This window comes from Cololabis saira, chromosome 13, assembly GCF_033807715.1.
Source record: "Cololabis saira isolate AMF1-May2022 chromosome 13, fColSai1.1, whole genome shotgun sequence".
In the NCBI taxonomy this organism is placed as follows: Eukaryota; Metazoa; Chordata; class Actinopteri; order Beloniformes; family Belonidae; genus Cololabis; species Cololabis saira.
Genome location: NC_084599.1, coordinates 35,284,009 through 35,305,785, shown reverse-complemented (window position 1 = coordinate 35,305,785; position 21,777 = coordinate 35,284,009). Strand labels below are relative to the sequence as shown.

At 39.2% G+C, this 21,777-nt stretch overlaps 1 protein-coding gene across 4 annotated transcripts in view; it reads right to left on the bottom strand.

Annotated features, from left to right (window-relative positions):
* The window catches only part of fcho1 (FCH and mu domain containing endocytic adaptor 1), an 88,047-nt gene that overhangs the window by 19,783 nt on the left and 46,487 nt on the right, over positions 1–21,777 (bottom strand). For 2 of the 4 annotated variants that reach the window (XM_061738768.1, XM_061738771.1), the window contains 12 exons: positions 15,506–15,580; positions 10,840–10,981; positions 10,304–10,456; positions 9,644–9,748; positions 7,943–8,041; positions 7,633–7,729; positions 7,328–7,445; positions 7,183–7,207; positions 3,454–3,514; positions 1,759–1,951; positions 1,460–1,494; positions 1,267–1,317 (listed from right to left, as the gene is read on the bottom strand). In XM_061738768.1, the coding sequence (XP_061594752.1) occupies positions 1,267–1,317; positions 1,460–1,494; positions 1,759–1,951; positions 3,454–3,514; positions 7,183–7,207; positions 7,328–7,445; positions 7,633–7,729; positions 7,943–8,041; positions 9,644–9,748; positions 10,304–10,456; positions 10,840–10,981; positions 15,506–15,580 (1,154 nt within the window). Of the gene's footprint in view, positions 1–1,266; positions 1,318–1,459; positions 1,495–1,757; positions 1,952–3,453; positions 3,515–7,182; positions 7,208–7,327; positions 7,446–7,632; positions 7,730–7,942; positions 8,042–9,643; positions 9,749–10,303; positions 10,457–10,839; positions 10,982–15,505; positions 15,581–21,777 lie in introns of all 4 variants that reach the window. The other 2 variants (XM_061738772.1, XM_061738773.1) reach the window with 2 other exon arrangements.

Sequence of the window (21,777 nt, the reverse complement as noted above, 5' to 3'; positions counted from 1 at the left end):
AAGTTTAAAACTAAAATAAAACTCGATTCTTTGCTTAATAATACTGTTATTTTTATTATTTATGTCTTTTTGGAAGAAAGTTTTACTGTATCTAGTGTTGTATGTTCCAAACCGATGTGGGGAGAGGGGCGGCCACGCCCACTTAGGAGACAGGAAGTGTATACCATTTCATACCATTGGCAGTAACGGTAATGCGTGATCTTCTGTATAAAGGATCTTTGCTGAAACCCAGAACTTGTCACCATGGTAACCATTATCTTCCAGGTGGAGCTCCTGAACCGAAACCCAGAACTCGTCAGTGAACTGAAACTCAAAACTCGTCACCATCAACTGCCAGGTGGATCTCCTGAACTGGAACTCAGAAATCCAGGTGCCAGTGAGAGTTCACAGCAGAGCCGCACACACGCACGCACGCACGCACGCACGCACGCACGCACGCACGCACGCACGCACACTTCTTTGGAGCCATATGAAACTTTTCTGCAGTTAGCGGGAGAGCAGGAACCAACGGTTGCAGCTCTCACACAGGGACTGCCAAGTTTAGTTTCTGATGCATTTGCAACTCCGCTATAATCAGGTATCTAAAATATATATTTTCAATTGTGATTATTCATCAGGAAGCTATTGGCGTGATGGATACTTTAACTTATTTATTTAAAGGGGACCTATTATGAAAAACACGTTTTTCTTGCTTTAACATATATAAAGTGGTCTCCCCTCAGCCTGCCAACTCAGAGAAGGAGGAAAGAAACCAAATTCTGCAGTGTCTGTACAGCCGCCCGGATGAGCCATCCAGTGTGATGTGGATCTACGAGCCGTTCAGATTCTGCTCCCGTCGTTACGTAACGACGGGAGCGATGCGTGAAACCACGCCCACAACTAACTCTGGCCAGAACAAGAACAACATGTGTAACATGTGTATCGTGATGGCGTCTGTTTGAGCTAGACATGCTAATTGCTCTGTTGTTGGTTGTAAAAACCAACACAAGCGATGCTTTGTGCCCTCCCCTGCTACGCGTCATTCAGGCAGCCAATCAGCACAGAGCCTCATCATCATAGCCTCCCCACCCACTGAGAATCCTGCATAGATAATGAGTTTAGAGAATGGGAAGATAAAGACATGGCTGAGAGGCTGAATTTCTAATTTATTTAGCAAAAAAAAAATCAAAAGCTTGTTTTTAAGACATTCAAGGCCTGTTCAAAATAGGTACTAGATGCCATAATAGGTCCCCTTTAATCAGTCTGCATCATAAACTGATAACTCACCTCTATGAGGCTCCCTCTCTTCTGATTGGACTCCTGCTGTACTTGAGTTTCCTATCGAGGGCAAGAAAAGACGTCATCTATCACTAGCGTGACATGAGACACACTGTGCTCTGTTCATACACGCTTCTCAGCAGCATGCCACTGAACAAATATGACAAAAACAAACACTGCCAGGATAAATGACTGAACTTACTGGAAAGATGTCGCTTTGCTGAAACCTGAAAAATCAAAAGAATGAAAATAAAAAGTAAGTTAATCTGCATTTTTATCATGAATGACATGAATTAATTACAGAAAAGTGCTCATAAGATCCGACTGTTCTGCAACGTGGCTTTTAATTAATGCATGCACATAATGAGCTGAAGCCTTTTAAAATATTTTTATCATAATAAACTTCCTCAAAATGCAGCACTTCATTTTCATTAACTTGTTAATGAATCAAGATTTAAATGGGATTCATCAAAAGCTTTCTCCTTAGAAAGTGGATCAACCTGCTGCCGTGCGCCTCTGTTGGGCGGCAGCGTGAGCGTGCCCACTGTCGCCTTGAGCTCCTTCTCCGTGGCGACGGAGTTGCTGCGATTGCTGCTGGCCACCGGCCGGATCTGGATGTGGAACTTCTTGGGCTCCTCGTCGTCAAAGTCCGAGTCGCTGGAGTAGAAGTTGCTCTCTTTTTCTTCGGAGCAGCGTTCAGGGAAAGAAGAGGGTCAAGGAAGAAGAAAACATAAAGCTCATCACTGCAAACGAGACCGGGAAGTGGCGGTGTTCGGTTTTAAGAAAGGAGTTTAATTAAACAAAAAATGTTGGGTAATAATTTAAACACTGTCAATGTTATTTATGTTATCCACGAGTTAAAACCCTTTCCTTTTTTCCTTTTTAAATTTGATTATCTGTCCATCTCTTATTACTGAGGGAACTAGATTTAGTCATTTGTGCCAAACACGGATGAAACTTTTTATAATTGTCAAGTTTGACTGAAAAAATTCTGATTACTCCTCCGTTAAAAACATGTCACTCCCATTTGACGGTCTTTTGTAGTCAACTCAAGGGGTTTAAATTGTGTCATACTGATGTTTATAAATGTTCTCAGTCCCCCCCCCGCTTCTAAAAGACACTTAAAAAACACCATTTCATTTTTCATTCCTGCCATCCTGTAAATACTGCTGGTACTTTTACATATTACATACATATTATATATTTTTTATTTACTTATTATATTTTTTCTATTTTTATTTCTAATTTGTTAATTTATTGCTCAAATTCCTGTATACATAACATATCTATTGCATATATTACTTACAGCGGCTATAAAATGCATTACTATAAATTGGCTAAAACCAGATCCGCCCACGTACAATTTGTGGGTGGAGAAAGTAAGGGAATTCTACCAAATGGAGCGAATTACTTATTCTTTGAGACTGCAATTAGATATATTTTGTAAGAGATGGAGCCCTGCAATGCCCCTATTAATGGAGCGGTAGACTCAAACCATTATAATTCGGTAATTTCTAGATTTGCTGTCCTACACTTCCCACCAGACCTCCTGGCGGGTTTGGGTTTGCCTTGTCCCTTAATGTAGTTTCTGTCGATGTCCTGTTGTACGTGTGTTTTTGTTTTTGTTTGTATTGTCGGACGCTGCCTTCATGCTGCTACTGTGGATACTTATGTGTATGAAGATGTGTGTAGGGATAGACTGTATTTTATTTTTTGTATGGAACAGCTAAGTGTGTGTAAAAAAAAAAAAAAAAAAAGGGAACAGTTGTGATACGAGGATATTGTATTTTATATGAAGTTGTCTAATAAAAACAAAGTTAAAAAAAAAATCCTGTATACATTGTACATTCGGCGAAATGAAGCGATTTCTGATTTCTGATGAAAGATGAAGCCAAACATGCAATAAAAGATCCCAGAATGTGATTTAGGATGTTGACTCATAAATAAAATGTCCTTTCCACTTAAAAAAAACCCCAAAACTTCAGCAATAAATAAACTAAAGAAAGTGAGTTTCCTCTTTTGGAAGCTTTGACATTGAGAGTGGACCCGTGACTCTGCACCCTCGGCTGCCAGCGTCATAACACTCCCTGCTTTTAGCATCCTGCCAAGGTTAAACCTCCACCGGTGAGACGTGGAGCCCGTCCCACCTGAACCCTGCTATGTTTCTGGATTCACCTGGAGGCAGAAAAAGGATATCATTCTGAGTGCTGTCGGCCCGGATGACAAATCCCTCGTCGTCCACCTCCAGCGGTGAGTTCTGTATCGACGGGAACATGTGCAGACAGGAAAGAGAGAAAAGGAGACAGATGCAAACAGCAACTGGGTCAGCACTGTGGAGACAAATGGTGCACGTCTGGCACACAAGTGTTTTGTCCTTCTGTGTAACTCAGCACTCACCGAGACCTTTCCATTAGCGAGTGAATAAACACACCGTATCAGTGTTAAAGTCTTTTAAACAGCGACCAGCTGCCAAAACTGTTAAATTTAGTGTTAATGACCACTCAAACAAAGCTGTGCACAGAAACCTCAAGTGCTTGTTTTAGTTTAAATAATAAAACAAGGGCGTAACAAAATAGCGAGCACAAGAAAGAAGAGAATAAAATCCTCCAGTGTGAAAGTTATTAACATTACACATATTTATACAAACTATTTTGAAACAGGTTTCTCTTATTTTAAAATGTACATATGGGTTTTTTGTTTCCCATAAACTGTTAGGTCAACTTCCTCTGTTTTAAGGAGCAGCAGCAGGTGACAGACCATTAGTAGGAACTAAAACTTTCAATATTGGTTCGATATTAAGTAAGAGAAGTTTAATCACCAGCCTGCAATGTGAGCAAATGTTTGTTACCAAAGTAAAAGAGCTTCAAGCAAACACTGAGTAAACCAGTGGTTCTCAACCTTTCTGGGGTCCTGGACCCCCTGCAAAGCTTTGGTCAACTCTGAGGAATCGTCTTATCTTTTTCTTTTCCGGTGGCTCAGAGTCTGCTATGTCCAGAACAAGCAGCTTTTTTTTTTTTTTTTTTTTTTTTTTTTTTTTATAAATCATGCCATCACCGTCTATTTCTTCTTCTTTGTGTAACTGGGCTTATCGTGTTCTTCTTTGTTTTGTTTTTTTACATTATTATATTATTAAAATTTCAAGCACTATACGGTATTAGGGGTTGCTCTGATAAGTTTTCTTATATTTGGGAACCTATTCTTTCTTTTGTTAATTCTTTGGCATCCTTGGAAGATTAATTTAATCTGATTTAACTTAATTACAGGGAAGTATGATATTGCTAACCGTCTAATTTTGTCTTATTTTTTTAGGGTTCCTCTTATGTCAGTTTATTTTATTTTTTATTTATTTATCTTATTTTGTTTTTTTAATTTATTTTTTATTTATATATTTTTATTTTTTTTTTGCTGCTGTTTTGCGTGTCCTGTATTTTAGTTTATTACTTTATTTTTCCTATTATTATTGTCTTCAGTCAGAGTTTGATTGGTAATCGGTACTTACTTTGGGACCTGTTTATAATTACGTATTTTGCAGTGTGTGTGTTTTGGGGTGTTTGTTATGTTAAGTTTTGTGTCCTTATTTATTTTATTTATTTATTTATTTTTATTTTATATATTTATTTATATAGTGTGTGTATGGTAAAATATAAAACGGGGTATTCTGTCGAACCCTTTAAAAGAAATGTTTATTGTGTAATATAATTTACATGGATTACCCAATAAAGAAACATGTTTAAAAAAAAAAATTTCAAGCACTAACTTTAGTTAATGAGGGTTCCCCTAACTGCTTCCTGCAAATATTTCACAATAAAAGCATTTTAAAGAAATTAAAGGTGTATTTGTATTTGTATTTATTTATTTAGCACAATTTAAAAAAAATAGTGCAAGGAGGGAACGAAGCCCAGAGGGCTTGTACAGAGTACAGAGTCTACTGTAAACAGAAAATTAAATATACAAACATAGGAAAACTCTAATTATAAACATGAAAAGAAAACAAGGATACATAATAGAGAATACATTGAAAAATTAGGACATGAGATGTTTTTTCAGCAATTTTTTGAAGGATATAAGTATGCCCACTGAAACGCTGGGGGGGCTAATAATTTGAGGCTCAAACGGGTGCAAGATTTCTTAATAAAATATAATGAATGGTGATAGTGAAAGAGAAAAAGAAGGTCATGTTATCCTCTGTAGTTTAGGTAGATAAGGTCTCAATCACATTTGAATAAAATATGAATCTATTCCTTTAAATGTCAGAAGACCCCTTGCAATCACACCACGGACCACTAGGGGTCTGCGGACCCCCGGATGAGAATCACTGTAGTAAACCGTTGTGCTTGTTGTGAACTCTTGGCCAGAAGGAGAGCTGATGATCTTCTGATCAAGAGCGATTTTGATTTAATAACAATTGAGCCATTTTGCAGTCACGTTTTTTTTCCTCAGTATTGGACCAAATTTTACTTGTGTATTTCATTTGTACATGCATATTTAATTACAGTAATAGATTAAATTTCCTTTAATAGACATATTGAGTTGAATAGAACCGTATTTGTGTAGATTTGACGTAGTAGATTTACTTAAAACGGATCGACACAATATATATCAAATCCATCAAATGCATGATTTAATTCACAAGTTATTTTCACACATTCATATACGATGATAGACGGTTATAATGTTCTACATCAACGACGAAGACAGTCATGTGCTTTCTGGTATGAATAAACCTCCTCGTAATGATTTAAAAATAGACTGCAGACCACTGAACCAATCATTTCCTGTCACCTTGGTTTTACTCTAATGCTTCACTCTAAATGTTAAATGTTCTTAAACAACTTCCCTCCACTCACCCGTCACTTTGCATTAAGAGACTGAAACCTGTGAGAATGTAAAGCAGCAGGAGCAGCGGCTCTGATCTCTTGCTCATCCTTCCTTATTGACCTGTTTGATGGCGAAGTCCAACCCCCTTACAGTCACAAACAAACCTCTCACTCGACACCACTCGTACAAACTCTGGCATGCACGCCGGCATGCGAACGTGCTTCCCCCTCTGCCTGCAGGATAATCTTAGAAACCCCTTCTCAGAATAACCCTGGGAAACCCCACACCATCGTTTGCATCATCATCATCATCATCACACTCTTGTGATGCCTCACTTCCTGCATCCACACGAGAACACCCTGATTTCAGGGAGGAGGAACCCTCAGACCTCACGGGTCGGTAGGGCTGGGCGATATATCGAGATTTTAATATATATCGATATATTTTCAAACGCGATATGGTACGAGACAATATCGTTTATATAGATTTAAAAAAAAATAAATACTTTTTTTTTTTATGATTTTGATATAGCTTATTTTGTGACAAATTGACTTGAATGTTTTATTTGAGATTTGCAAAAATGTTTTGTTATTTGCACAACTGTCAACCTCAGTGGAAAAGTCTGCCTGTTACTGTCTACATTGTATTAATTGCACAGTGTATTTTAATTGAATTGTTATGCAGGAAAGGGATATTTGTTTTATTTTATTCAAGAAGCATTTTTATTCTATATATGCAGGCAGTTTATTTTTATTTCATTTGTTTTATACATTTTGATATTATGCAGACCTCTGTTAATAAATGTACCTGTGTGACATTTGGCACGAGGCTTTGTATTAAAACTGACAGTTTTTTTAAGGGTTTGCCTCAGAAAAAAATGAAGCTAACAGAGATGCTATGCTATAATGCTTTGGGGGAAACCCCAATTATGGCACAGAAAAAATATAGAGATATATATCGAGTATCGCCATTCAGCTAGAAAATATCGAGATATGACTTTTGGTCCATATCGCCCAGCCCTACGGGTCGGACGGCCAACTCACAGAGAAAGAGGGCATGTGGGCTTTGAGCTGGAGTATTTGGGTGTGAACTGTGGGGAATACTCACCAGTGTTTCCGTCATAGCTGAATCCCTGTAAATACAGAGGGAAAGTTATTATTTTCTTTCTTCAGGAACAACTCACACAGAATAGAAATCACGATTCAGTGATTGGGTTTGATGTGTGAAGTAGTTGGTGTTTGCGTGCGCTCACGTCGAGTCTGGCTCCTTCTCCCTCTTGCCCAGACCGGGGATCCTGAAGGCTTTAGCCCGACTCTTTTTCCCAACTTCAGATGCCAGGGCTGTCATGTACTCCTCAAATCCAACCAGCGCTGCAGACACACGCGCATAAATAAAACATTGATGTTTTCTTAGTCCTCTTTGCCTCCATGAATTATTCAACTTCCACTCTTTGATTTTGAGTGTCAGCGTCTGCATTTTCTTGTTGTTAAACAACTGCTGCATACGTCTGATTATTCTGATATTTCCTCCCAGCTTCAGATAATAAACCCGCCCTACCTGGCCGGTCTTTGCCCGTGCCCTTCTGTTCGGCAAATTTCTGAACGAGGTTATCAATGCCGATGTTTTCCACGTTCTGCTTGAATTCCTCGTGCACCTGCGGGCACGAAAATCAGAATGATTTATCGAGCCTTTACCGATTTGTTATGCAAGCTTCATGGTGTTCTTATTAGGTTTCATGGTAGACTTTAATTCATGTTTTTTAACATGTTTGAGCTCTGAGGGCAATCTTATTTGCTGCAACATATTATTATCATCTCATTAAGCTTTAAAAATACCTCCGGGATAGAAAAGTAAGTTCTGTACACACCTGTCCAACCTGCACGTGGGTGTCCTCTATGGAGTGGGAATAACTTTTCATCAGCTGTTTCATCTGTCGCAAATGGGTCTCTTCGATTTCCTGAAACCTCTACAAACACAAGCACACACAGTTTTTAGACTGTAGATTTTCAAAATACCAAAAACTTCAGCAACTGAAATAACCTCTGCAAAAAAATCAGCAGTAAAAAACACATGTTATCTGTATCATAAAGTGTCTGATTTAAAGTGACCGTTTTAGTATTTTATATCACAAAGAAATGCATTATGAAGTATTACTGCCCCCCACAACCAAACAAAAGGGTCGTTTTTTTTCCTTTTTATCTCTGTGGTTCTGTAGTAGAGTATCAGGTGCACTCTGACAAGCATGAAAACTGAAACTTTGTGCAATAAAAAAAAGAAAGGGAGAAAAGGAGGCTTTGAAACAGAGCTGAGCTGCGGCGGGGCAGCGGGGCAGCGAGCCAGCAGACGAGGTCCTGGGCTGCCAGGTCGTTAAACCGGCGATAATTCGAGTGGATTTAGTATTTAAGTTTGATCCTTCCCTTCATCCAGCCGGCTTCATTTGTTGCCGTCTGCTTTGGGGATCTTTACTTGATAAAGCGGTTTGGCTTCAGCTGGAGAAGCCAGCTTCTGAGCAGACACACGCTGACAGCAAACGGATGATGATTTATTGAACCAGAAACTTTCTGGTTTCTGTGAAATCCTGTTTGATAAATTGGCTGATGTTCTTATATTTCATAACCTTTGCTATAACCCATTTAAATCTTTCTGATCCTGAAGTACACCTGCTACACCAAAAACCATCAAACATGGGTTAGATATCCGAGGATTAGATGTCAATCTTGAGTAATGGGGAGTGTTGTTTATATAGGACTTATTGGGGGGCAAAGATATTTATTTATTGATAAAATTGCATTGATTAGTTATAAGAGAGCCCTCGAAGAATGTGACAAGAAGCATTAAAGTTCAGCCTCATCAGTCAGCAGCATTCTGTGCTGATGGATGATGCAGGACGCCAGTGGCTATTTATCTACGTTATTATATATGGTGCCATGTACTGGTTAGACGGGCAGCATCAACATGAACCGAGCTGAAAAGGAAATAGAATAAAGCAACATTGAGGATTTTATTTTTCTCTTGGCTCAAACTAAATGAGCTTGTTAAAAAAAAAAAAAGGTGCAATTAATTTGATCTCTTTTAGTCTAAAGAAAGCACCTTGTTCTCTTGCTGTTGTGTTCTGTTTTCAGTCCTCACAATAGTTCCCCCGGGTACCACATGCTCTTTTATAACCATGCCCAGACCTTCCCGTTGAGGGCAATTACAAGAGCTAACTGGTTACGAGGATTCCATTCATCGCTTCAAAACGCTGAACAGCGAAGCACTCGTTGGGGTTTTTGTTGAGGATTTCCATGGAAACGGCAGCAGTAACCATGGAAGCATGGAGGCAGTGATTAGAGGTAATGAGCAGGTTTGCAGGATGTGTGTACAAGAAAGGTGGGTGTTTAGGAGTCAGGGGTTGAAGTTTCCTCTTTTTTCCGGAGGAGGGCAGGATGTGATATAATAAACGAGAGGGAGAGGCCAAGTCTAGGAGATCTGGAGGAAAATGCATCCCAGGAGAGGAAGTAATACATAAAAAGGGAGCACGTCAGAGGGCAGGAGAGACAGTCTCGGCCGAGCTAGCGGAGGATCTGACCTGGGCGGACTCGCTCATCTTCTGCTCAAACTCTCCTCCCACGCGGTTGTATTTGTCGATGCACAAACCTAAAGACTCGGCCGCTTTCTTAGACTTCAGCTCCGCCTAGTGAGAAGAGGAGGAAAGGGAAAATGTCCTCAGATCCACCTACTCTCATGCATGAAACTGAAATATTAAAAACATGTTAGTTGATGAACAAAAAAAGAGCCTTTAACTTGTTGATTGAACATTTTTCTATAAATGAAACATCTTGGGGGTTTTTGTCTCCACACTAATTTTCGATGACATCTGTGATGTTTAAATGACCTGATGACGTGTTTTCATTTCTCAATTAGCGGAAAAAATAGACGTGATCTGTTAGTTTTTGGAAAAACTGAAATACTTAAGAAATCTAACTTGGAGCTCTGTGTTCCTGACCAGCAACAAGAGCATCTCTGCTTCTCAGGAAAGCCTGCAGAAATCCGACCAATCAGAAGACACTTAAAACATTGTGTCATTTACAGGAAGTGGTTTTTACTTGTGATATTTTACTTCATCTTTCTAAAGTAATTAGAAATTCTTAGGAGGAACCAATTGTCCAAATACCCTGGATGAGACAAACCTACGACTATATTCCACGGGCCGGTTATTGCTCCGTCCTGTGCAATAAGGCCTCCTCACCTTCTCCAGCTCTTTCTGCGGCGCTCCCTCCTTCCTGAGCCGATCCACGTCCAAGCACTTGGCGTGGTAACCCTCCTTGGACTTCTGGAGGTGACTGTTCTGAATCTGCAGCGCCTGCACTGCCTCCACCGTCCCCACCATTTCCTCCTTGGTCTGGGCGATACACACACATGCATACATTCACATAGATTACAGATTAACGTTGCCCTTTCATAAGTTAAGGGCGCATGTAGCAATTAGCATAGAAGGAGAAGACGGTAATTAGATTTCCTGTGAGGTAAATTAGATCAGGGCAGAGGAGGCTCGATGAAGGGCAACAAGTCGAGGAAAAAAAATTTTTACACACAGACAACCGGCACATTTCTGTATTTTCATCACAGACTCAGATGCAGATTCAGACGACTTTATTAATCCCTTTGGGAGATCCCACGGGGAAACTGACATTTCAATCTCACTCACTCCGCACTGCCATATACAAGAACCAAGAAACACCCCAAAAAAACCAACATTGATATAAAAGATAAAAAGAAACATACCTTGCGGTGTATTTTGACCTGCTCTTCCCCGTACTTGCTGACGTCCCGGATGAGATCGTTCATCTTCTTCATCAGCTCCAGGTGGCAGAGCGCCACTTTGTCCGAGGACACCCTGAACACGTCCCACATGGGTGCAAAAGTCCTAAAAAACACAAAAATGAGCAAGGCGTACATTATTGTTACATTGGAAATCTGCTGTAAGTCCCTCAATTTCTATGTGGCTTAAGGATGTGATATCTTTTCTGAAACTTGAAAAAATCAGGTACTCTAGTCGTGGAAGTACTGAAAGGTTCTATCAAAGATGGCAATATTTCATATCCCATGTTTCAAACTTAAGTGTTACCCACTTAGAGGTGCCTGTTAGTGCTTGGCACTCATTCAGGTGTTTTCATATACTTTTTCTTTCCTTTTTGCAATTTTATTTATGTGTGGGTGTGTATTTGCATTATGGTGTTTAGAGTAATAGTTTAGAACTTTTTCTTATTCATTTATTTATTTATTTATCTATTTATTTTTATTTATTTTATTTTTATTTATTTATTTCCTATTCTTTTTTGTGTAATTAATTCTTATCCTGCTATAATTTTATATCCATTTATTTTTATTTTATTTCTATGTTTCTATGTTGGAGGGGTTAAAAAAAAAAAAAAAAGGGAAAAAAATCTTTGACTTGTGATTTTCTTTTAGTGATACTTGGTACACTACGGTCACTGAATGAAGTGATCTTTCTATTGTTTTTTTTTCTTCTAAATAGTTATGAAGATGTATGTACCATTGTTACTTTGGCTATTGATCTCAATAAAAAAAAAAACAAATAAAAAAACACAAATATGTACATGATAAACATGCAATGCACACATGGGGGTTTATCCTGGGGTTTTTTGTATTAAAAAAACTGATCAAAGATGGTCTGAATAGCAACAATATACCGTTTTACATTCGTCCAATATTTAACACAAATAAAGCTAAAAAGAAATAGAATCATATGGGTAACACAGAGTACCTCCTTAACACTTCTACTGGATTTGAGAGCTGCTAATCATCATACTTGGATGAAATGATCATGGGCAGGTTTGCTGATCTGGACCAAATCGGATGCGTGTTCAGACGATGGCCAGAGGGGAAAGACGTAAGCAAGGGTCTTAGAGAAGCAAGACTGCTGCTAACCTTCCAGAGCTGGTCCAGGAACAGAGATTCCTACACATTCAACCCAACAGGCTTCACTGAGCATCTTAAATCAGCACAATCCTTCACACTTTGGACAGATGAGACCAAAGTGGAGTAGTTTGGTCTTAATGCTCCATGTTTCAGCAGAAACACATCACACCCATTGCCAAGTATCTGGGTAACTTGCAACTGTTGAGTGGACCGCCAGAGACTCTAGTCCAGTGTTCTCATCCTTTTTGGGGTCTTGGACCTCCTGCAAACTTGTGATCAACTGTTAGGACCCCCACCTTAGTACTGTACGTTCGGAACAAGCAGTCTTTTTTTTTTTATACGAGCCATCATCGGCTACTTCTTTTTCTTGTTCTTCTTTGTGTTACTGTGCTTATCGTGTTCTTTATTTAAATTTTTTTTATTGAAACATTATTGAAATTTCAAGCGCTAAGTTGAATTTTGCAAGTTAGAGAGCGTTCCCCCAACTGCTTCCTGCAAAAATTTCACAATAAAAGCAAAAGAAATGTAGGGTGTATGCATACGTTGATATATGTATACGTTTTTATTAACGGTGTCATGCAGTAACTTCAATAATGCAAACGGGTGCAAGATTTCTTATAAAATACTTGTAAAGAGTAAAATAAGGTCATGTGACCCTGTGTAGTTTAGGTAGATAAAGGTCTCGGTCACATTTGAATCAACTCAATCTATAATTTCTATAAATGTCAGAGGACCTTTTTAAAATAAATAAATAAATAAATAAATATCAGACCCCTTCTAGAGGCTAATGTGAGGTTACCTGACCGCCGTTAAAAAGCTGCATCTTACAGACCTCAAGTTTTGTGGAAATTGCTCAAGTGACGGGACGAGGACCTGAATCACAGCAGCAAATCTACATCAGGATAGTTGTAAAATAAAAGAATCGAAGTTATGAAACGGTCAAATAGAAGTCCAGACCTATTTGAAATGCTGTTCAAAAACAAATGCCAGAAAAACTTCAATAAATTGAAACAATGTTTTTACAGATAAAAGGGTCAGGATGCTTCCACAATCGCATGGGAGACTGATACGGTCCAACAGGAAATTAATAGTTTAAAGGTATTGCAGCTAAAGGTGGATCCACATCCACAGAATCATGGAGCCTCCTCTTTTTTTCCCTTGTGGCATGTTTTTGTGAAAAATAAAAAAGTTATGGTTTAATCTGAGGTTGCATTTGCCTTTTATTAAAACCTGCTGTGATCAGGTGATTTTTATTATGTTCTTTTACATACAAAAATATTTATTCAAAAAAGGAGATACCAGCTTTTGTACTCATAAACAATGAATATAATGTATGCACTGCAAAAACTAATTTCTGAGAAATATTTCCACAAAATTACTCATACTTTTTGTGTATTTGCAGATTATTTTGCTAGTTTTAAGAAAAGAAAACCTTTCTTAACCCGCTGGCAAAGATATTTTTACTCAAAACAAGACAATATGACTAGATTGAGAAAATATTAGGCTTATTTCCAGAGGGCCAAGCACAACATACAAATATAGATAAATAAAACGTTGACATGATCAGACTTGCTCAAGATCCACGAGCACATTTATGACTGACTGATCATACTCATAAATCATATATTGACATATCTGTACAAAACTGATCATCAGTTGTCTCTATAAAAAGGAAATCGGAGAAGCCAATAAGGGTTTTAACGGGAGTGAAAATTAAAAGAAAAAGAGTCTGATAAGAAAATGTTCATCTCGTCTCTTATTGATTTATTGTTTTAAAGTGATCGGATTGTTGTCTTGTACAGTTGTATTTATTTTAAAGAGTTAACGGTCTGTCATACGCCAACAGTTATCAATTCACATTACTGCTGCAACTCATAGTAGTGGTGTTTGACGAAGAATGTTGTTAATGATGGTTGAACTGATAAATCATCTATATAGCTATAAGAAAAAAAAACCCACTGATCAGAGCAAAGTTTTGTTATAACAAGGGAATAAAAGTGCATTGCTTAAGCAGCGTTTTCATCTAGTGCAGCGTGTTCTGGTCACAATCAATTGACGTTGCCCAGGCAACTAAACAATTTAAAATAAGTGTTACTGAAATTCAATTCGAGCCTGAAAGTATGAGAAAAGGTTTTCCAACCGAGCTCCATTTAGTTGAAATAAATCAGAGAGGTGGATCAAACAAGTGGGATCAGTTTTTCCAAAACACAAACCTCCATCTTGTAGTTTAATTTTTTAAATATGTACGAAACTTTAATCCTTTTCCGTCGTCATTTATACAGATAAATTATCCAACACATACATTCAACCATAAAAGTTTTATTTTAAATCATAAATATGGACATTTAGAGATGCAGATAGCGGTCATCCATTTCTAATTTGATCCCATCTGAACGTTACATCTATAGCAGGGGTCACCAACCCGGTGCCCGGGGGCACCAGGTCGCCCGCAGCGACCGCATCAGTCGCCCGCAGGCCAGTTCTAAAAATAGCACTAATCCCGAACTAGCTCTGTCTAAAATTGTATTTAATTGTGTTGCTATTCTTTTTAAATTACATTCACAGTGATGTAAACTCAAAAACGAATACACAAAAACGTAAATAAAAAAAAAATATATATATATAAATCATGAAAAAAGTCAGGTCAGTCTAGTGTGCATGACCAAACACAGCTTTGCTGAGACGAGCTCGTGAGCGCTGCAAAGCAAAGATGAGGAGACGGAAGCAGTTTCTACCAACAAAAACATGGCAGGAAAAAGGAAGAAAACCTATCATTTTCACAGTGAATGGGAGGGAGAGTTCTTTCTCACTAACGTGAAAGAAAACTTTGTGTCTCTCATTTGCGATGCGACTGTGGCGACGGCTAAAGGCTGATTTCAGGTTCCGCGTTACACCAACGCAGAACCCACGGCGTAGGGTACGCCGTAGGCTGTGCGTCCATTTTACGCGGAACCATAAATCAGGCGCACAACGTGGAGAGACATTTCAGTAAATATCACAATATTTATTTTAAAAGGAGTCAATTTTTGTTAAATCTTACATGATTGATCATTTGTACAAACATGCTTCAGAGTTCATGATTTTATAAAAACGGTTAGTGGCTTGTGAAAATTGAAAAAGATTTCCTGCAAATTGTTGTGGAAGTGAGTGATCATTTGAAAATGAAACTTTTGGAAAGGTATATAAGAAATTAAATATTGCATGTTGAAATCTGTTTCCTACCTTGTTTAATCATTCTGAATAATTATTTTTGATGAATCATTAACGATTAGTGTCTTCATTAATAATAATGTTAAATTAAAGGTAAACTGTGTAACTTTGTTATTTCAGCAGTGTTTTATCAAAGTGTTAGCCCTTTGCATTACTCAGTGCCCTTGAAGTAGCTCTCAGTTTCAAGAAGGTTGGTGACCCCTGATCTATAGTTATAAAAACAGAAACCCCACAGCCTCTGATGGACTGAAGAGGTTGTTGGTTGAATACTGGACTGTGTTTACATGGACGCACTTACCCCTGTGGACTCCCATTACTAGCGATTTTAGCCAGTTTGCTCATGGATTTGGAGTAAGTCTCCTCAATGGCAGCCCTGGAAAACACAGACAACCAAAACACATCAGCACGAGAAAGTCATGACGTAATTTAGGGCCATCTATTATATCCAGGAGAAGCCGACACTTAAAGACTTAACTAAAACCTGGGTTGTGCATTTACATGAATCAAGATCTACATCATCATTTTTTGCTTTCTCACGAGACCAAAGGTTTCCATAAAATGACAGGAAGACTAATGTGGTCCGAAAACCTTCAGACTGGCATGCATAATGTACTTCAACAGCACTTCTTCATGAAGTCATCACCTCTTCTAATGGCCTCATACGTTATTTTTTCCTATCTAGAGCTGAATTCAGCCCAAAACACTAAGCGTTCACCATCCAAGTCTGAAAGCTGCAATGTGCCACATTGAAATGATAAACAGACGAGGCTGTCGGGAGGCTGGTCATAAAACCCTAATAACCATCTGTGGGCCCCGAGGAGCAAGAAAGGAGGAGCACTGATCCAGATATCCTGAGGGGAAACGAAACAACTTGCAATCGAGAACAGAGAGCCATAAATCAAGAGAAAAACTCAACGTCTTCCGTCCTGGTTACGAACGCTAAAGTTGTGGCGGAGAGGAGAAATAAATAATCCTGGCTTTTGTCAATTTTGTAAAGTGCAGTTGCAAAGTAATAGTTTCTAGGTGGACAAAACTGATTTGTTGTGACACTTTTATACTTTACTGTCAGAAGAAGAAGAATTACTAAAGAAAGGGATTTTACTTTTTGTTTGAGTTAATAACTAGAAGAAAAAAAAAACTTTGTTGAACGAGATAAGATTTCCATCTTGAATAGCAGAAGCTCTTGTCAAAAAATAAAGAAGGAAAGAAAAATACGATAAAGAGACAAAGGGCGTCTTCAGCCACACCCTTAAAAAGCTGCATGCACTAAAAACCTGACTGACCTTTCCACATGACAAAAACACAGGACATCCAAGATTAGAAAACTCCCTTTGAAGGAGCATTTCTGCCCCACGGCTTCACGAATAAACATCCCTCGAGAACGGAAACGCGTGTTCACAGTTTCATCCGGTGTCCAGCACTTTTAAGGTAACTATGACGACAAGCATCAACTTAAACTGCTGCGGTCGGCTTCAACTGGATCTGCTTGATCTACTGAAGGTGGAACAGTGGGACAGCACCCATGTGGGAACTGTAAGGGAATCTGTAAAAATCTGTCCCAATACTCCCCCTAGCCCTCGTTTTCATCCCTACCCCTAAATTTTGCGCGTTCCCGTGAGGGTAGTGGTGTCCCAATTCCTCTTTCCACCTAGGGGTAGTGGAGAAAACTAGTGTAGTGGCTATGAATCTGCCCCTACGTTTGTAGGGTTTTCAGATGCTGACTAGCTGACCTAGGGACAAAAAAATTTCCCAGAATGCTTTTCGTCGTCATTTGCAGACTGAATGCAAAAAAAAACCATGGCGGACATTTCTTATTTTTTAGTGAATAAAATCAATATTTTGAGTTAGTTTCTGCATAAAAATGCGTTTTGATTACATTTCTAGCGAGAAATATACATTTTACTTTCATAATATTCACTCAGTGAATGTACATAATCACTCGTTTTCCCGTTTGCCGAAGATCACGCCAGATAGGGTACGGCGCGCGATGCGCGCCGTACCCTACGCCGTAGGCTCTGCGTTGATTTAGCGCGGAACCATAAATCAGCTCCGGAGCCGGCAGGCAGAAATTCTTAAAAGGAACCCTGGCTATTAAGACTTGTAGTCCCTAATTAGCCACAATTGTTCTCTTATACTAAAATATGTTGTTAGAAACACATAAAATAATCTAATTGCTTTAAAAATCTACAATGTTTATCACATATTTTGACCTGCGGGAGGCGCCATGTTTTACCTGCGCAATGCATTCTGGGGGCGATGACGTAGAGCGGTGGCTCTGGGAAGATAAGCCGCGTTAGTTTAACTGGGACAGGTATCTAAAACATAGATGAGCAGCTCTCTCCCGGCCGTGGAGGCTGACGAGGGAGCCCATAAGACGTCTCGGTTCAGGCAAACTGGATCAAAGTTCTGTGATGCACGGGAGATCTGCAAAAATGATCAATGTCGTGCGCATCTTACCATTGCATTAGGCTCCTGCGTAGACGGCGTAGCATACGGCGTAGACGGCGTAGGCTACGCCGTAGTCTGCGTAGCCTACGCCGTAGATGGCGTAGCCGGGGCTTTAGAGCCTGCAGCGCACTGCCATCCGCTCTCCGCTCTCGCCGCCGGGATGGAGACGCCGGTGGGAGGATGCACGTTTGGGTGGGCATAGCCCACCCCTGCCCCCCCCCTAAAACCGGCTTCGGTGCTGGGTGATGACAGACCAGAGGCTGAGGGGACTGGCCCGGGATTTTGACGAAACGGGAGGCGCAGACTTCGCTTTAAATTAGGGATGCAAATTATCGATTATTTCATTAATTGACAGTTGATAACCTTATCGATCGATCATCGATTAGTTGATAAGCGGCGTTTTTCCCCCATCTGAGATACAAACATAATTTTTTTTGCTTATATAAAATACAAAGGACATTTTAATGTATTCCTTAATCAAATATTTATTTGATACAAAAGTAACAAAAAGACATTTTTGTACCACAAGGAATATAATATAAAGTGCACTTCAAGGCTATTAGTAGTAGCAGCAGCCATAATAGTGTCATTTGTGTCAAGCAAATTTTAAGTTCTAGTTATGTTTTAAGTTAGAGTTTTGGCAGTGTTCAAAATAAAATTATGAGACCTGCTGTATTGGAGAACATTTTCTTTTAGTTAAAACTGTAGCGGGGACAGATGTTTAGAGGAACCTATGTATGTACCAGGTGAAGGCTGATTTATGGTTCCGCGTTACAACAACGCAGAGCCGCCGCCGTAGGCTACGGCGGCGGCTCTGCGTCGATTTAAGGCGGAACCATAATTCAGGCTTTAGGGGAACATATCGGAGAACAACCAGAAGAATATAGAGTGGATTAAAAATAAAAGTTAAGCACAGAGCTACATGTGTCTCCCGTCTGGGCCATTGCAGACTCATTGCCTGAGCATGATATTACTAAAACCAAAACATATCCGCCGTCTCTTTCTTCTTCTCTTCGCGGCGCACCGCGTTGTGTCGCATTAAATGTGGTCCGGGCGTAATACCAGCTGGTGAAATTAAACGGAAAAAAATAAATAAATAAATAGATTAATTGTAATCGTTAATTTTAATCGGGTAATTTCATAACGGCAATTAATCGAAAATCGATTAATTATTAACATCCCTACTTCAAATAGGCAAGAACATCTTTATTTAATTTAATAACACCAGATCTGGCTGGGGTTTTTATTGTAGCATCGGCTATCTGCTAGTTGAAACGTGTGGTCTGTTAGTCTGTCTGAGTTTAAGGTGTTTTTATAGTAAATGCTGTATGGTGCAGCACTTTTTTTTTTTAACTTTTTTGTAGGTGCGCCGTCACCTTAATGTTTAGCTGTGTTTTGATCTGTGTTTCTGGTGCACCGTCACCTGTTTAGCTGTGTTTTCATCTGTTTCTGGGTGTCAAAACAGTGTACGGGGGTTAGCAGGAGCCACCGTCTGACGTCACTACCCAGAATGTAAACAACAATGGCGACCTACATGTTAAATTATATTTTCAAATTTTATAAAAACGAAGACATCAAAAAGGTTTTTTATATCACATTGTTATAATTGATACCAACATTTATCTTTTAAGACCTACATGTCTTAATAGCCAGGGTTCCTTTTAACAGGCGTAGCTACAACTGATAGATTTTCTCTATTAAACCAACATTTATCTTCCTAAATGATTTTTTTCAGCCAGCGGTAATTTCTCAACAGAGCTGCAGGTTTCTCTCCCGGGACGACGGCGCAGGGCGATCACGTCTGTACTCCGGCTGTGAGCTGTTGCTCCCCGGGGCCGGCGGCTCTTCTCAACTCCGAAAAACATCGGGTCAAATTTCTTAACAGGCGTTATTTGGATAAACTGAGCCCAGGTTGGGGATCTTAACGGTTACTTTTACGCCTGAAAAAATACTAAAACTTAATGAGGGGAAGGGGGAGTATTGGGACAGGCCCCTGGGAAGATTTCAAGTGCCCTAAAATCTGTCCCTTCTTTTTTAGGGGGAGTGAAGAAAAGAAGGGCGAGTGAAAGAAAGTAGGGCTAGTGAAGAAAAGTAGGGGGTGTATTGGGATTGGGCCTAAGAGTCTGAAGAAGATCACCAACTTCAAGCAGAAGTAAGATGGAGGCCTGAACAGACGACTAAACGATTGTGAGGATGAAGCAGGGGGTCAACGCCACAAAAGAGGCCGTCATGCATCATCTCTGCCAAAAGCTTCTGCAGAGACTCTTAATAGCCGACTTTGTAATAATGGCTTTCCACTGCAATATCACAATTTCCCGTTAAGGATTAATGAACTGCTTTAGATTCGATATTACAAATGTCATCTCCCACAGCACATCTCCCATAATTCGCACGCGTGTACCAACTGTGTAGGCGGTCGGCGAGCTCGAGACCAATGAGGAGCAGCTGTGATTCAGGAGGTAGAGCAAATTAAAAGATTTAATCCACAAAAATGCACATTTTGTTGGGGAGAAACAGTGCACAAACAATGCAGTCACCGGGGTACGAGTGGGTGAGACGGGGGAAAAGTACTGCAAAGAAAAGGTACTGCAGATGAAGTTGCTCGTGCAAGCATTTCATTTCATATCGTGTCTCAGATCAAAACTGGCTTTCAGGAAATGGGCCGCGATGGCGAGGGAGAGATGGAGGAAATGTATCGACGCAGTTGCGTCTCCTCCGAGTCCTGCAGGATCCCTCGCTTTCACCCACAAAACTCCTGCTTCATTTCCTGCCTGGCGATTTGTTGCACTGCTGTCTGAGGAGATAAGTAAATTTCCCCCGTGAGGAATGCGCACATGCGCTCTGAATCAATGTCGGGATTACATCAGCGGTCGGACAGTGTGGACGGTGTGGCACAAGCTCCCGGTGGAGAATACAGTCTGAGGGTCTTTAATGCAGCAACTATCCCCTTTAAAATAGGCCTGTGTTGAAAAAATCGATTTTCTGATTCTAAATCGATTCTCATATTAATTCCTAAAAATCGATTTGTATGTCTAAAGATCGATTTTTTTTTAATTTGTTTTTGATTAATTCTTTTTTTTTTTTTTTCCATCATTACATTTTTGCCTGGTGAACTTTAATCCCAGTAGTTTTGAAAACTCCTGAACTAAATTAACTTTTCTTTAGAGAAAATGCTGGACATTTCAGCTGAAATTTCTAAATGTTATATTAGTTAAATGAAGTTCATATAATCTATATTTACTATAGCTTGTTTGGTTTCTCTGTTATCGTACACGGTTTGTCATGAAATACCTGAAAAATGCCGGGTGCTTAATGGCAAGCTGTGGTGACAGAATAAATCAGACAAGCTAAAATAATTTGTTTACTGTATGAGCTGTTGCAATTTCTTCCTTTTTTTGCACTTTAAATGGATATTGAAATGCCTATTTGAGTTATTTATTTCACAATAATTATTGTGAAATTATTATTTCAATAGTTATTTTACAGTTATATAATCCAGGCAACACTAACCCAAATCAATATTGAATCGGATCGGAAGTGATAATCGATTCTGAATCTTAAGAATCGGAATCGAATCTTGACATTTGAATCGATACCCAGCTCTACTTTAAAATATTTTCTTTTTTTTTTTAAAACTGCAGCAATGTCTGTCAATATTATCTTTTTTTGGGGGGAAGATAAAAAACCGGTATCCATTTTACCTTGGGTTAATAATTCTTGATAAATGGTTTAATCTTCATTTCTGTCTTAATATATACGAAGAAATTGTCAGATTTTCCAAAGAAGTAGAGAAAAAGAAATTGAATGAGGTTCAAAATAGTTACACATCTAGTGTCAAAAGCATGTGACCTTAGTTGGTCTGAAGGCAAAATTGGAGCCAAGCGCTTTCAAATCAGAGTCCTGACAATCAGGTGCACATGCTCACCTCATTTCATTACAAGAGCGACGAGCTATAAAATCCACAACAAGGTTGTGCAAGTGCATCACGGCTCCATTTCAGATATGCGAGGCCCTCAGAAAGAGAATTACGGCTCATCACAGTGAAAAGGTCACAGAGTCTGGACTCAATAATTCAGTTAAAACTGTGTCCATGTGGACTATTTAAGACTATTTAAAAGCACA